The 15,957-nt window shown below is 51.5% G+C and overlaps 1 protein-coding gene across 2 annotated transcripts in view; it reads left to right on the forward strand.

The window, feature by feature from the left end:
- SIPA1L3 (signal induced proliferation associated 1 like 3) overlaps positions 1-15,957 on the forward strand; it is a 105,917-nt gene that overhangs the window by 75,594 nt on the left and 14,366 nt on the right. For both annotated transcript variants that reach the window (XM_081868643.1, XM_081868642.1), the window contains exons 11-17: positions 224-385; positions 1,779-1,930; positions 4,168-4,277; positions 4,369-4,757; positions 7,907-8,125; positions 9,380-9,542; positions 13,531-13,726. In XM_081868643.1, coding sequence (XP_081724769.1) covers positions 224-385; positions 1,779-1,930; positions 4,168-4,277; positions 4,369-4,757; positions 7,907-8,125; positions 9,380-9,542; positions 13,531-13,726 — 1,391 coding nt within the window. The remainder of the gene's footprint in view (positions 1-223; positions 386-1,778; positions 1,931-4,167; positions 4,278-4,368; positions 4,758-7,906; positions 8,126-9,379; positions 9,543-13,530; positions 13,727-15,957) is intronic.

Below are 15,957 nucleotides of genomic sequence, written 5' to 3' on the forward strand. Positions count from 1 at the left end.
TGACTAATTGCTCCATTATCTCTCTCTGCTGAGGATGTTCAGAAGAGGCTCTGGCGTCACGCCCATGTGCGGAGCTGCCTGCCGAGGCGCTGCTGGGCTCCAGGGAGAGCGCTGAAGTCCCTCTTCCTGATACATATCTCTCTATCTCTATCTCTATCTCTATCTCTATCTCTATCTCTATCTCTATCTCTATCTCTATCTCTATCTCTCTCTCCCCCGCCAGGCCAGTGAGCTTCCCAGAAACGCCCCCAGCGCTCTCTTCCTCGCAGCCTGGGGCAGAGAGGATCCTGTCCTATCGCCAGCCCTCGGGCAGCTTCTCCATGCCAGGCTCTTCTGGGGCAGCGGCGGGGTCGGCCTACGCCCGCTACAAGCCATCTCCGGAAAGGTAGGCACCGGGGGCGGGGGGCAACCCCAAGGGGGTCTCTGCACATCGGTTTCTCAGGTGGAAACCGGGCAAGGCCCTGCAGCGAGGGGGGAAGAAGGGCAGAGGGTTCGATTCTCAGCGCAGAGAGAGTTTGGGACCCCAGCCCTGGGAGCACTGGCCTTCGTTCCCAGGCTGCTGAAGATTCCCCACCCCACCCCAGCAGGGGCGTCTTGCCAGGTCGGTTGGGGGGCAGCAGGGCAGGGGGCTTCACCCATCACTCTGCAAGGCAAGCAGTTGTGAAAGATATAGGGACAAGAAGTAGCAAAGCTGCAGAGGCACCTACCTGTTTCCTGCGATGTCCTTGGTTGGCGCAGGTTTTTCTTAGCGCTGCAACGTGTGACAAAAAGGTGCCAAGTGGCAGAGAAGGTTTGGCTGGCACCTTGTGATACCCTGCGAAGTGGGCGGGTGGAGGTGTTTGGGCTGGGAAAGGGCATTTTGCATCCTCCATCTCCTTTTTTTCCTCTCCGTTCCCCTTCAAACTGTGCCCGCTGCAAAATGCTTGGACGCTTCAGTGCCAGGCCCCACCCTGAGCACAAGGGGCGCAAGTCCTGCTGAGGTGGGGGGGCACTAGCCAGACGGGCAGCACTTGGCGTGTGGGGGAGCGACGGGTCGGCCTGGCATGTGCTGGGCCACTTCGGAGAGGACAGTGAAGGGGTTGAGCCAGGAAGGGGCAGCAGGCTGAGCTTGAGGCGCTGGCTGGCATCATGGCATGGTGCTCGAGAGAAGCATCCTCTCCCTTTCTCCAGGGGGCCGTTGCTGCCACTCCATCCAGCCTGGTTGGCATTAGCCGTCGGCTGGCACGCCTAGTGAATGGGGACTCTCGCAGGGCACCAGTCAGGGCCTCAGAAACTGGGTCCTGCTGCAACCTCTCCTTGCTCTCTCGCCCTCTGAAGCTTGGGACAGGAGGAGGGTCTGGGGGGGGGGTGCCCTTGCTGCCCCCTGCCCACCTGACTGGGGAAGAGGGCATCTTCTTCCTCTGGCCTGGGACTTGACTTGAGTCTTCCGCTGCAGCTCCTGCCCCGAGAGGTCTGGCCGTGAAGCGTTGCTGCTCTGGGGGGGGGGGCTGGAGAACGGTGGTCGGGGGGGGGGCTGTGTGCTGAGCCTCCCCTTGTCGCTTCTGCTCATCTCTTTCTGGGCTGTTCCTCCGTTGCCTGGGCCACCGAACTGAGGAGCGCTGCGCATCTTCATTCCCCTCCTTCCCTCTCCTCCCCCCTGCCACAAATTTGGTATTTTTAAAACCTGCTAATGAACGGGGAAGGCAGCCTGGGTGGTGTTATTTGCCCCCCCCCCACCTCAGTTTGCCTTCTTGAGCTGCCACCTGCCTCATTCCTTCTCTCCTTTCTCTCTCTCCCAGTTCCACACACAGGTATGCAGCCCCACAGGCGCAGCGGCCCCTGATGCCCTTCGACCCCCTCTATGCCCACGAGGCAGCCTCCAACGGCGACTCTTGCTCTTCCTCCGGGGGGGTGGCCAGCCAGGAGAGCACCATGGAGAGGCCCAAGCCTGGTAAGGGGGTGTGGGGTTTCCAGGGGGCGGCGGCGGGTTGTGGGACTGAGTTGGGGTCAGCTAGGGCCTTGCAGAGCCAGGCAGAGGCCTGGGCCAGGTAGATGATGATGATGATGATGAAGATGATGATGATGATGATGATGATAATTTATTATTTGTACCCCGCCCATCTGGCTGGGTTTCCTCAGCCACTCTGGGCGGCTTCCACAAAGACCAAAAATACACTAAGATGTCAAAAATTCCCTGAACAGGGCTGCCTTCAGATTTATTCTAAATGTCAGGTAGTTGTTTATTTCCTTGACATCTGTTGGTAGGGTGTTCCACAGGGCGGGTGCCACTACCGAGAAGGCCCTCTGCCTGGTTCTCTGTAGCTTTGCTTCTTGCAGTGAGGGAACCGCCAGAAGGCCCTCAGCGCTGGACCTCAGTATCCGGGCAGAACGATGGGGGTGGAGACGCTCCTTCAGATATACTGCCCCCCCTTTGTTTTACCCCCGGGATAACTGAAGTCTTATAACTAAAGTAAGTATATAAATAATTTTCACAAAAGTTATGCTGTCAAGTAATTTTATTTCAAGGCTTGAACCGTATCTGCATATAAAGACAAAATGGAAAATATAGATGAATATGCTGACCAAGGCCCCCTTTTGGAATCGGAGGCCCGGGCCAAGTGGCCCATGTGGACCCCCCCCCTCTGTCTGGGCCTGGACTCAGCCCTTTATAGAATCGTAAAATTGGGGGGTTGGGCTCCCCAGGAGTCATCCAGCCCAACCCCTGCAATGCAGGAATCTTTGGTGCACCCAGAGAGACTGTTCCATGGGGCTTCTGAGGACGCAGCCGTGGGGCAGGCGGGCAGGAGGTATTTGGGTCAGGCTTCTGGTTGTTCATCTAAGGATGCTGGGAGGAAAGGGGTTTCACTTGCATGCCCCCCCCCCGGTCACCTGCAGGCTGAGACTATGCTCCCATGTGGGTGATTTGGGGCGCCCACCCTGTGGAACGCCCTTCCAGCAGATGTCAAAGCGATAAACAACTACCTGACATTCAGAAGACATCTGAAGGCAGCCCTGTTCAGGGAAGTTTCTAATGTGTTTTTAACGTGTGATATTTTACTGTGTTTTTGGTTTCTATGGAAGCTGCCCAGAGTGGCAGGCAGATGGCCCAGCCAGATGGGCGGGGTATAAATAATCAATTATTATTATTATTATTATTATTATTACAACCAACCTCACAAGGTTTTTGTGGGGATAAGGGGGGGGGGGGAGAACCATGTACAGCCCATTGATCTCCTTGGAGGGAAAGGTAATAAATCTAAATGTGATAAATATCCTCCACCAGGGCCAGGGCCTTCTCAGTGATGGCTCCGACCTGGTGGAATGCTCTGCCCCATGAGACCAGGGCCCTGCAGGATTTAACTTCCTTCCGCCGGGCCTGTAAGACAGAGCTGTTCCACGTGGCTTTCAATTTGAATGTAGCCTTTATTCCCCTTCCTTCCCCCCCTCCCCTTTTTATGAAGATTACCCGCTCTGGGATCCCACAGCTAATTCTCCCCTGATCTCCTTGCTGGCCCAAATAGGACTAATTTAGCCAGCTAGCGCTGGTGATCATCTAATGTTTGTTGGATGGATTCCCCCCCCCCAAATTGATTTTTGAATTCAGAATTTATTGTTATTCATGTTTTATACTGTTTTTTGTTGCATCAATTAAGTGTTTAAAATGTGTTATTAGCTGCCCTGAGCTCGGTTTTCTGAACCGGGAAGGGCAGGGTATATATAAAAAAATATTATTATTATTATTATTATAAATAATCATTCCTAGCTCTGTGCTGGCCTAGGAGCAACTCATCCCATGAGACCGAGGCGGCAGCGCTTGCCCTGGCCTCTGGGCAAGGAAAGGAGGCTTCATGAGAGAAGCGCAGGCCTGTCGTGCCCGCCCCCTGCCAGCGAGCCTCAGCCCCATCTCTCACGTCTTGGACCAGGCTTAAGGGTGCCCCTCTCACGGGACCCAGCTGTGCTTCTGGAAGCCGCAGGAGGGGCGAGGGTTTTGTGTTCGAATGCTGCTTGCGGACTTCCCCTTAGGCTTCCCCTGGGCCTCATCTAGCAGCCAGAAGTCCGTTATTGGAAGTCGCTGGAGCATGTGGCAGGCTGGTGTGTGTGTGTGTGTGTGTGTGTGTGTGTGTGTGTGTGTGTGAACAAGGGGCTCTTTCTGAAGGTGTGACTCCCCGCTTCCTTTGACCTTGGCAGAGCCTCTTTGGCACGTGCCCGCACAGCCCAGGGTGTCGGCACCGTCTGGCAGCAAGCGGTCGAGCAGGCAGGAGCTGGCGGGCAAGGACTCTCCCAACCGGCACTCCAAGGTGAGCTGGGGTGCGCGCTGGCGGGGGGACCCCCTTCCCGCAGAGGCCTCCCCCTCCGCAGGCCTGACGCCCTTGCTCTCCCCGCTTCCAGGGTGAAGGGCAGTACTCCAGCAGCCATTCCAGCAGCAACACACTCTCCAGCAACGCCTCCAGCAGCCACAGCGACGAGCGCTGGTTCGACACGCCCGACCCGGCCGAGGCCGACCCGGACCCCCTGGCCAAGGGGGGCTCCAGCGACAGCGGCATCGACGCCACCAGCGCCAAGTCCTCCTCGCGCAGGGACAAGCCTGCCACCAAGGCCCCGCCACCCTTTGGCGGCGCCCTTCACGAGGCTGCGGCCAGCGGCAAGCGCAGGGACACGTCCCCGGCCGTCAGTTCCAGCGGGCAGAGCTGGGGCTACCACGGCCCCAAGGCCTTTGGGGTGGGCTCCGGAGGGGCTGCCCGGGGTGGCAGCGGGAACCACCACTTCAAGCAGCCAAGGTAAGCGGGGCCTCTCTGGGGCTGGCCCCTCTCTCCCGAGCGCCCCTGCTAGAACCATAGAATTGTAGGGTTGGAAAGGAAACCTCTGCAAGGGGTTCAACCCTCTGCAAGGCCTTCTTGCTCCTCCCTGTCCCTCTTGGATAACGGAAAGGCTGGTGCTTTGATGATGATGATAATCATAATAATAATATTACTATTACAGTGGTGCCCCGCAAGACGAACGCCTCGCAAGATGGAAAACTCGCTAGACGAAAGGGTTTTCCGTTTTGGAGGCGCTTCGCTAAACGAATTTCTCTATGGGCTTGCTTCGCAAGACGAAAAAATATTGCGAGTTCTCGCGGGGTTTTTTCGCTCCCCCCCTTTCCTAAGCCGCTAAGCCGCTTATCAGCTGTTCCGCTGATAAGCCGCTTAACAGCTGATCGCTAAAAGCCGCTAGACCGCTAATAGCGCTAATCCGCTAAGCTGTCAATGGGCTTGCTTTGCAAGACAAAAAAAACGCTAGACGAAGAGAATCGCGGAACAGATTCTTTTCGTCTTGCGAGGCACCACTGTATTTATACAATCCTGATGACATTAATAATAATAATAATAATAATAATAATAATAATAATAATAATACAGTGGTACCTCGGGTTACAGATGCTTCAGTTTATAAATGCTTCAGGTTACAGACTCTGCTAACCCAGAAATAGTACCTCGGATTAAGAACTTTACCTCAGGATGAGAACAGAAATCGCTCAGCAGCAGTGGGAGGTCCCATTAGCTAAAGTGGTACCTCAGGTTAAGAAGAGTTTCAGGTTAAGAATGGACCTCCAGAACAAATTAAGTTCTTAACCCGAGGTACCACTGTATTTATTTATTTGGTTTTTCAGATCAAACTTTTACAGTCAAATATCCAACATACAACACAGAAACAAGATTCCAAAGAATCTCCTGGACTTCCCTCCTTTCCTTTAACTAATTATTATTATTATTTATATCTCTGATCCGACTGGGTTGCCCCAGCTGCTCTGTGCGGCTCCCAACAAAATATTAAAAACACAAGAAAGCACCAATCATTAAGAAGTTACAGGAGTGCCTTGCAGGTGTCTTCCAAAAGTCAAATAGTTGTTTATTCCCTTGACATCTGAGGGGAGGGCATTAATCAGGGTGGTGATGTTTTCATTGTCACGATTCTGCATGTTTTTATATAGATACTGCTATTCTGTTAACATTTAATTGTTTTCAACTATTGCTTTCCCCCTTCTGTTTGTGGCTGTTCTTACTTTAGCCGTAAGCCTCCTTAAAGTCCCCGTATGGGGAGAAAAGTGGGATATGAACAAATATAATAATGGTGATGCTTAAAACATGCACCATGGAAAAACATGTTTTTAACCCTACGCCACCCAACCACCTCCCCCAAATCACCCCCTAATGGGCGCCCTAAAACAGCAGTCCCTCCTGCCCCCTGGTGGCCATTCCCCACAAGCACGCCAGGTCCCAGGTAGCAGTCTTTAACATCAGCAGTCAGGAGCACTTAGCCCTGTTTTTGAGTTTCTGCCCTGTTTTTGAGTTTGTTTGAAACTTAAAACAGCTTATCTAGTATTCCTTTGTAAGTTTTTCTTTTTGTAAACTCCGGGAAGTGTTTTAGCCCTGCTCTTGAATTTGCTGGGAATCATTGAAAACCATTTAAGGTTTACAATGTTCTCTTAAATAGGGCTATGTTTAAAACTTGTCATTGAGGTTTTTATACCTTTTTTGTAAACTCAAGGAAGCGTCTCAGACCTGCTCTTGAGTTTGCTTGATATCACTTAAAATTATTTACGGTTTAAAATTCTTTATTTCCTTCTGAGGAAACTGATTAGTTCCGTGAAATGAGTTTTGTAGCCGGCATCTCGTTAAGTCTTTGGTTAATTTTTCCTTAATTTTTTTTTATTCAATTCCATAGTCGATTACCTCTCGTTTCAGGGATTTTCACGGCAATTCTTTTGTTTTGTTTTGTGTAATTTCTGGGTTCCGTAGCTGTCTTTTTTTCACAGGTCCCAGGTAGCAGCTGAACGAGCAAGACACCTTTGGTCAGGTGGCCTCTCCCCACAGAACTCCTGCCCCCTTGCGGGGGAGCTGCATGTCTGTGCTGTAAACAAAAATATGCCCTTTTCCCTTATGGGGTATCCAAGAACCCATATAGAGTCCTTACATAGGTTCCCTATTGGTAGGAGAAGATAACAGAGGCCAACCATAGAATATTGAGAAGCAAAGCAGCTAGTAAGCCTGATCTTTATTGCTCTGATGCAACCGGGTGCTCCCCTCACCCGCAGGAGAGAGGAGGGACCCAGAAAAATGGCGTGCAAGGCCTTATAAAGACTTTTGAAATTGCCACCCTGTAGATCAAGACCACCCCCAGAAACATCATACATACATCACAGAAGGGGTGTAACCTAAGACCACCCCTTAGATACATCACACCTACATCACATAAAAGGCAGTCTAAAACAGAAATTTGAATATTGTTTTTCTCCTGTCCTTGTTTATCTCCTGTCTGGCAGGTTACTTGATTGGATTTCCTGGGTAGCCTGGCCAGTCTTTTGTAGTGATAAATAATTAGTTCCTGGGCCAGGTCACAGGCTCACACCCTATTCAAATACAGATAGGTAGCCGTGTTGGTCTGCCATGGTCAAAACAAAATAAAAAAATTCCTTCCAGTAGCACCTTAAAGACCAACTGAGTTAGTTCTAGGTATGAGCTTTCGTGTGCATGCACACTTCTTCAGATACCAGGTATCTGAAGAAGTGTGCATGCACACGAAAGCTCATACCTAGAACTAACTCAGTTGGTCTTTAAGGTGCTACTGGAAGGAATTTTTTTATTTTGTTTTGACCCTATTCAAAGACAGACATACCCTTAAGACAGGATTTGTGAAGGAAAAGACAATGGGGAGGCTTTTCCACTTTGACCTTGCAGAGAAAACATTTGCTCAGTTTGGGACAGTTTGGGAATCAAAATGGTTCCAGGTTGGTCTTCCTGTGCTGATCTATGTATGTGCTTGGTTGGTACACTTATGAACATTTAACATATATCTAAGACCTCAAAATTCCTATCACACTAGCGATCTCTGCCTGTGTCCCCAACACCCTCCCTATGGTGAATTGAGCCTCCTCTCTGTTTTTCAGCAGCGGCAGGGCCACGTACCCCGCCCAGGCGTATAAGGCGCCCCCGGCTGATGCCACACGGGGCCCCCACATGCCGCAGTCCAGCTCCTTCCAGCTCTCGGCCTCTGTTCCCAAGTCCTTCTTCTCCAAGCAGAGCAGCAGGAACAAGCACCTCCCAGCTGGGTGGAAGAGGGGCGAGGAGACCCCTGCCAGGCCCACGGCCTTTGCAGACCCCAAGAAGTGAGTAGGGGGCCTGGCCTTCTCCTTCTGCTGGGGGGCGGGGAAAGAGGGAGGCGCATTCGAAGCCATTTTGGCTGGGCTTGATTTTTGAGGTCTGTTTAGGACTCGCCCCCTGGAGCGCGCAAGGCAGAAGCGAAGATGAGAGGGCCTCTGAGCATGTGCAGACCCCTTGCCAGCACTCCTGCCTGGGGTTGGGGGCTGGGGGGCAGAGAGACAGATCAGCCACAGCAGCCCTTGAACGCATCAGCTCCCGTTGGATGGATGAAGGCGGTCCTGCTGCTCTGCAGCTTGGCCTGCATCTGGGGCATGGGGGGGGTGGGCTGCTGGGGGGGGGGAGCAAGGAGCATATCCCACCATGGCCAACCAGGTGGCTCTTGAGGTGTGCTTCTGGAAAGCCAATGAAGTCTGTGCAACTTAGGGAACAAGCTGTATTACTGTTGCAGATATTTATGTATAGGTTGGGGGGGCGTTGCCCCTCCAGCAGATATCATGCACATGCAGCCCACTACCAAAACCAGCACAATCACTTTTGTGACTTTTGTGATTTGTCCCCACAAAACACTTCATCACAGTTTCTTCCTATCTATTCCAAGGGCCTTTGCTGCACGACACCAAATGTAAGAATTCACTGATAAATGTGTCTCTGTACTGGCTCACTGGGAAAACTTCAGAAATTCATCTAGACATGTGAGCTCAGCTACTCAGCAGCCCCTCTGCCTGAGTGATAATCCCTGGCATCCTGATACCTGAGTGCCAGACAGGTAGCCATTCCGGAAATAACAAACCCAGATGAAGACAAAAGGGTGCGATGAGCTTGGCTGGGAAACAGGGAAATGTAAAGATCTCTTTTGTTACACTTGATGGGTGTTTGGTGGAGGGCAAGGAGAACCGTGGGGCAGGGTCCAGGATGCTCAGATTACTGCCACCAGACCTCCCCTTTCATGATGTACGAGTGATGTAGTTTTGGGGGGGGGTGTAACATGGGGATCAGCAGCTAATAAAAGTTTGGGGGCTCTTTTGTTCGGGGCTTCCATCTTGTTCCACCTGGTGGCAGGTGGGAGTCCTGTCACGACAGTCTTCAATCAAGACCAAGCCTACTGGCTGCTGTTTTGCTCTGGTATTCCTGGCTGGTGTCCTTGTTTTTTGTCCAAGGGAGCCCTCAGAGTTCTCCGATAACACTGCCTCTCCCCTAAGTGAAAAAGCCCCGAATTTTGCAGCCTCTCCTCTCCATCACCCCCTTTTCTCTCCCCCCAGGCAAGTGGACCTGAACACCAAGAATGTCTTTGGGCAGCCACGCCTAAGGGCCTCCCTGCGTGACCTCCGCTCCCCACGCAAGACCTACAAGTCCACCATTGAGGACGACCTGAAGAAGCTGATCATCATGGACGGCGGCTCCGCCGAGCAGGAGAGGGATTTGGTGAGTTTGGGAGGAAGAGGGGACTGGCAGCACGCAGAGTCCAGCAGACATGCAACTCACTGCGTGAGTTGCCGTATTTTTCGCTCCATAAGTCGCACCCGACTATAAGGCGCACCTAGTTCTTAGAGGAGGAAAGGGGGAAAGCCCCTTTTTTGAGGATCAGGTCAAAGTTGTTTAGCTTACTTTGCAAAGGGAAAAAATCCTGTTTTTATGGGGTTCAACTCACAGTTCTGCAGCAGCTTTAGGAAAGGAAAGGGAGCCGTTTCTACAGTTTCCAGACAGATACAGTGGTACCTCGGGTTACATACGCTTCAGGTTACAGACTTTGCTAACCCAGTAATAGTGCTTCAGGTTAAGAACTTTTCTTCAGGATGAGAACAGAAATTGTGCTCCAGCGGCGCGGTGGCAGCAGGAGGCGCCATTAGCTAAAGTGGTGCTTCAGGTTAAGAACAGTTTCAGGTTAAGAACAGACCTCCGGAACAAATTAAGTACTTAACCCGAGGTACCACGGTAATCTTATCAGCCAGTCACACGTCACTGGGGAAACAAATGGCCTCCGTCTGCAGAACATTCAACAACGGAGGCCAGGGCAAGGGGCCAGAAAGGGAGACAGCAATCAACCACACATTCGCTCCATAGGACGCACAGACATCCCCCCTTACTTTTTAGGAGGAAAATGTGCGTCGTATGGAGCGAAAAATACAGTGCAGTGCTACCTTGGCTTGCGAACGGGATCCCTCCCATTGCCCCGTTCGCATCCTGAATGGAACGTAAGATGTGACGGCGCCCCTGTGTGTGTGCGGGTTGCGTTTTGCCACTCCCGCACATGCGTGTGACGTCATTTTGAGCGTCAGCGCATGCGCGAGCTGTGAAACCCGGAAGTAATGCGCTCCGTTACTTCCGGGTTGCCGCAGAGTGCAACCCAAAAGCGCTCAATCTGAAGCACATTCAACGCGAGGTATGACTGTACAGTGGAATTCTGGACGTGAACGGGAGTCCCGTTCGCATCCTGAAGCGAACGTAACACGCGACTGCGCGTGTGCAGGTTGCGTTTCGCTGCTTCTGCGCATGCGCGCGACAGCATTTTGAGCATCTGCACGAGCAGCGAAACCCAGAAGTAACGTGTTCTGTTACTTCCGGGTTGCCGTGGAGCACAACCCGAAAACACTCAACCTGAACCGTATTCATCCCGAGGTATGACTGTACTTGGCACGCTTGCAGAATTGCACGGAGGTGGCAGGGAATTGAATAAATGGTGAGCTGGGGGGGGGCAGGAAGCGGGAGGGCCCAGCCGCTATTTCGTGCCACCTTCCCAGAGCCCAGGAAGCAAGGCGGAGCGATTAGGAATCTCTTGGCATGAGTCACCCACGTGATGCAGCAGCAAAACAAGCGAATGCTATTCCAGGCTGCACCCACAGAAGTCTAGTGTCCAGATCGAGGGAAGTCATAGTCCTCTCTATTTGGCCTTCGTCAGACCACACTTGGAGGAATACTGTGTCCAGTTCTGGGCACCACAGTTTAAGGAGGATGTTGGTAACTGGAAGGTGTGCAGAGGAGGGTGACCAAGGGATTTGAATAATAATAATAATAATAATATACTATTTATACCCCGCCCATCTGGCTGGGCCTCCCCAGCCACTCTGGGCGGCTTCCATGGAAACCAAAAATACAATAAAATATCACACATTAAAAACTTCCCTAAACAGGGCTGCCTTAAGATGTCTTCTGAATGTCAGGTAGTTGTTTATCTCTTTGACATCTGGTGGGAGGGCGTTCCACAGGGCGGGCGCCACTACCGAGAGGGCCCTCTGCCTGGTTCCCTGTAGCTTTGCTTCTCGCAATGAGGGAACCGTCAGAAGGCCCTCGGCGCTGGACCTCAGCGTCCGGGCAGAACGATGGAGGTGGAGACGCTCCTTCAGGTATACTGGGCCTTTGAGGCCGTTTAGGGCTTTAAAGGTCAGCACCAACACTTTGAATTGTGCTTGGAAACGTACTGGGAGCCAATGTAGGTCTTTCAAGACCGGTGTTATATGGTCTCGGTGGCCGCCCCCAGTTACCAGTCTAGCTGCCGCATTCTGGATTAGTTGTAGTTTCCGAGTCAGCTTCAAAGGTAGCCCCATGTAGAGTGCATTGCAGTAGTCCAAGCGGGAGATAACCAGAGCATGCACCACTCTGGCGAGACAGTCCGCGGGCAGATAGGGTCTCAGCCTACGTACCAGATGGAAACTTAAGCCTCATGAGGAATGGCCACGTGGCACAAGTGCTTTAGCTGACATTCCTGCGTTGCAGGGGGTAGGATTAAATGACCCAATAGGTCACTTCCAAATCCCTGATTCTACACTTCTGTGAATGGTTGCTGGAGTTGGGGCTGTTTGGCGCGGAAAAGAGATTACAGAGAGGTGACAGCCCTCTTCAAATACAGTGGACGCTTGGGTTGCATGATCCATCCGGGATGCACGTTCACAACCCACATGGTTCGCAACCCGCAGCGGAACGTCTGCGCATGTGCAGGTTGTGATTCAGCGCATCTGCACATGCGCAATTTAGCACTTCTGCACATGCGAGACCACCGAAACTCGGAAGTAACCCGTTTCGGTACTTCCAGGTTTCGGCAGTCCACAACCCTCCAGAGGAGGGCAACCAAAATGGTCAAAGGCCTGGAAACGATGCCTTATGAGGAACGGCTAAGGGAGCTGGGCATGTTTAGCCTGGAGAAGAGGAGGTGAAGGGGTGATATGATAGCCATGTTCAAATATATAAAAGGATGTCACATAGAGGAGGGAGAAAGGTTGTTTTCTGCTGCTCCAGAGAAGCGGACACGGAGCAATGGATCCAAACTACAAGAAAGAAGATTCCACCTAAACATTAGGAAGAACTTCCTGACAGTAAGAACCGTTTGACAGTGGAATTTGCTGCCAAGGAGTGTGGTGGAGTCTCCTTCTTTGGAGGTCTTTAAGCAGAGGCTTGACAACCATATGTCAGGAGTGCTCTGATGGTGTTTCCTGCTTGGCAGGGGGTTGGACTCGATGGCCCTTGTGGTCTCTTCCAACTCTATGATTCTATTATTCTAATGCAATCTGAAGTGTCTGTAACTCGAGGTATGACTGTACCTGAAGGGCTGTTCCATAGAAGAGGGAACAAGCTTGCTTTCCATGGCTCCAGAGGTTGGGATCTGAACCAAGGGGCTCCAATGACAGCAAAGGGAATTCTTTGCCTAAACTTTGGGAAGACTTTTCTGAGCCGTTTTGACTCCTCTGCAATTGTGCGGGAATCTCCTTCTTAAGCCCTCTGTCCACTGTAATTCCTGCGTTATTTCAGTGGGCTGGACTAGATGGCCCCCAGGGTTCCCTTTCCGCTCTATGATTCCAGGTGATGCGCTCTCCATCCTCTTTGCTCCTGGCCCTCCCAGGAGCGTCTCTCTGGCCCCTGTGGGAGAAAGAGTGTCCCCGGTCTCGGCAGAATCCGAGACCTGGGAGAAGAATTGGTGGAAGATGACTGGAAGAAATTCAAAGACTGTCTGCAGAAACACTGTAAAATTAATGAATGTTAAAATGATGTTGGATTGAAAATAAGTGGTATTAGCAACAAAGTTAAAAAGAGTATGCAAAAGTGAATTGATAATGGGTGAAAACATAGAGTTTTAACATGTTAAGATATAGAGTTAAGATAATTGAAAGAGGGTAAGGATTTGCTGATTTGATTATATTAATGGGAATACAAAAACGGGAGGTGTGAGGAGGTCAAAGAAACAAGCTAATGAGTTTAAGGTTACAAAAAAAAAGTGGATTTGTTTTAACTTTTTTTTTAATTTTTATTTATTTTTTTATTTTGTATTTTTTCTGTTTTTCTGTTTTATTATGTATTTTTGTATGTATGATCTTGTAAAATCTTAATAAATATTCTTAAAAAAAAAAAAGAGTGTCCCCGGTCTCAGCGGGTCTTTCCTCTCCCGAGTCTCCTCTGACCGTGTCTCTCTTCCTGCCCTCAGTCCCCTCAGAAGACCCTGCAGAGGACGCTATCGGACGAGAGCCTGTGCAGCGGGAGGCGAGACCCCAGCTATGCCAGCGCCTACGGCTTTGAGCAGCCCCTGCCGGGCGATGTGCTCTTCACAAGCACCTTCAGCACCCTCCCCGTGCGGAAGCAGCACCCCACCCCCAGCAACGGGGGCCTCTCGGAGAGGAAGGGTGAGTTCTGCTTTGGGGGGACCATAATAATAATAATAACATTTATAATAATAATAATATTTATACCCCGCCCTTCCCGGTTCAGAAAACCGGGCTCAGGGCGGCTAACAACAAATTTAAAACAATTGTAGAAGCAGCATAAAAGGCAGTATAAAAACATGAATAACAATAAAATTCAAAGTTCAGAAATCAATTTGGGGAAGCCACAGAGCCTAGGGCTCGCCGTTCGGAAGGTCGGCGGTTCGAATCCCTGTGACGGGGTGAGCTCCCATTGCTCAGTCCCAGCTCCTGCCAACCTAGCAGTTCAAAAGCACGTCAAAGTGCAAGTAGATAAATAGGTACCGCTCTGGCGGGAAGGTAAATGGCCTTTCCGTGTGTTGCTCTTGTGCGCCAGAAGCGGCTTAGTCATGCTGGCCAATGACCCGGAAGCTGTATGCCGGTTCCCTCGGCCAGTAAAGCGAGATGAGCGCCGCAACCCCAGAGTCAGTCACGACTGGACCTAATGGTCAGGGGTCCCTTTACCTTTTACATCTAATAAGCATTAGATAATCAGCAGGGCTAGCTTGCTGAATTAGTCCTACTTGGGCCAGCGAGGAGGCCAGGGGAGAATTAGCTTCCCTCCCAGGGTTTCGGGAGCATTCACTGCCAATGACCGTGGAGGGCAGAGCAGAACCATCCTGACTGGGAGCCCTCCAAAGGCCTCTCCTTCTCTGTGAACTTGCCCAACCCTCTTTTTTAAAGACATCCAGGTGTCTTCATTGCCTCCTGTGGCAGGGAGTTCCACAGTTCAACTCTGTGCTACGTGAAGGAGGAATTATTATTATTATTATTATTATTATTATTATTATTATTATTATTATTATTTTGTATACTGCTGTATAAAGGAGGGTTTCCTTTTATCCTCCTGAATCTTCCAACATCCGCCTTCCTTTGGATGTCACCAGTTTGAGCACTGTGAGAGGGAGAAAAGCTTTCTGTATCCAGGGCAGCTGTCTACCAACTCCACTTGGTACGCAGGCTGAGACCCTCCCTGCCCGCGGACTGTCTCGCCAGAGTGGTGCATGCTCTAGTTATCTCCCGCTTGGACTACTGCAATGCACTCTATGTGGGGCTACCTTTGAAGGTGACCCGGAAACTACAACTAATCCAGAATGCGGCAGCTAGACTGGTGATTGGGGGTGGCTGGCGAGACCACATAACACCGGTCTTGAAAGACCTACATTGGCTCCCAGTACGTTTCCGAGCACAATTCAAAGTGTTGGTGCTGACCTTTAAAGCCCTAAACGGCCTCGGCCCAGTATACCTGAAGGAGCGTCTCCACCCCCATCGTTGTGCTTGGACGCTGAGGTCCAGCTCCGAGGGCCTTCTGGCGGTTCCCTCATTGCGAGAAGCGAAGCTACAGGGAACCAGGCAGAGGGCCTTCTCGGTAGTGGAGCCTGCCCTGTGGAACGCCCTCCCATCAGATGTCAAAGAGATAAATAACTACCTGACATTCAGAAGACATCTTAAGGCAGCCCTGTTCAGGGAAGTTTTTAATGTGTGATATTTTATTGTATTTTTGGTTTCTATGGAAGCCGCCCAGAGTGGCTAGGGAAACCCAGCCAGATGGGCGGGGTACAAATAATAAATTATTATTATTATTATATAAGCATCCTTTTTAAGCCAAAGAGGGGACACCCCCCCCAAGGCAACGTGGTTCACCCCTCCTCTCACCCCCATAATAACAACAACAACCCTGGGAGGTAGCCTGAGCTCAGAGAGGCAGTGACTGGCCCCAAAGCCCCCCCCCCATGAGCTTTGTGGCCATGTGGCAGGATTTGAACCCTGGTCTCTCCCAGGGCCTAGTTGACACTGGCTCCCCAGAGCCCCAGAATCTTTTGCTGACTGGAGAGGCTGTGTCTTGGCTCTGGTTCCACCTGGTGGGCGGGCCTCCAAACCAGGTGTGCTTGGCATGGATGGTGGTCTTGTCTGGGGAGACGTTGGCAGCCGCCTGACGAGGCCGTTGCTCCATAGCTGTCAACCGTCCCTTATTCGGTGGGAAACTCCCTTATCCCAGTGCCGTTTCCCGCCGCTGTCCCTTATTGATGATGTCCCTTAAATTTCCGGGGTTTCATGCTCGCCCGGCTCGGGAGGGAAGCAGCGGCTTGGGGTCCTCTGCCACGAGAGAGAGCGCGTATGAGCTGCCGCATCTCCGTCTCTCCCTTTCCCCCCTCGGGTGCGTAGTGAGGAGA

This window comes from Podarcis erhardii (assembly GCF_964252035.2).
Source record: "Podarcis erhardii genome assembly, chromosome: 7".
NCBI classification, from domain to species: Eukaryota; Metazoa; Chordata; class Lepidosauria; order Squamata; family Lacertidae; genus Podarcis; species Podarcis erhardii.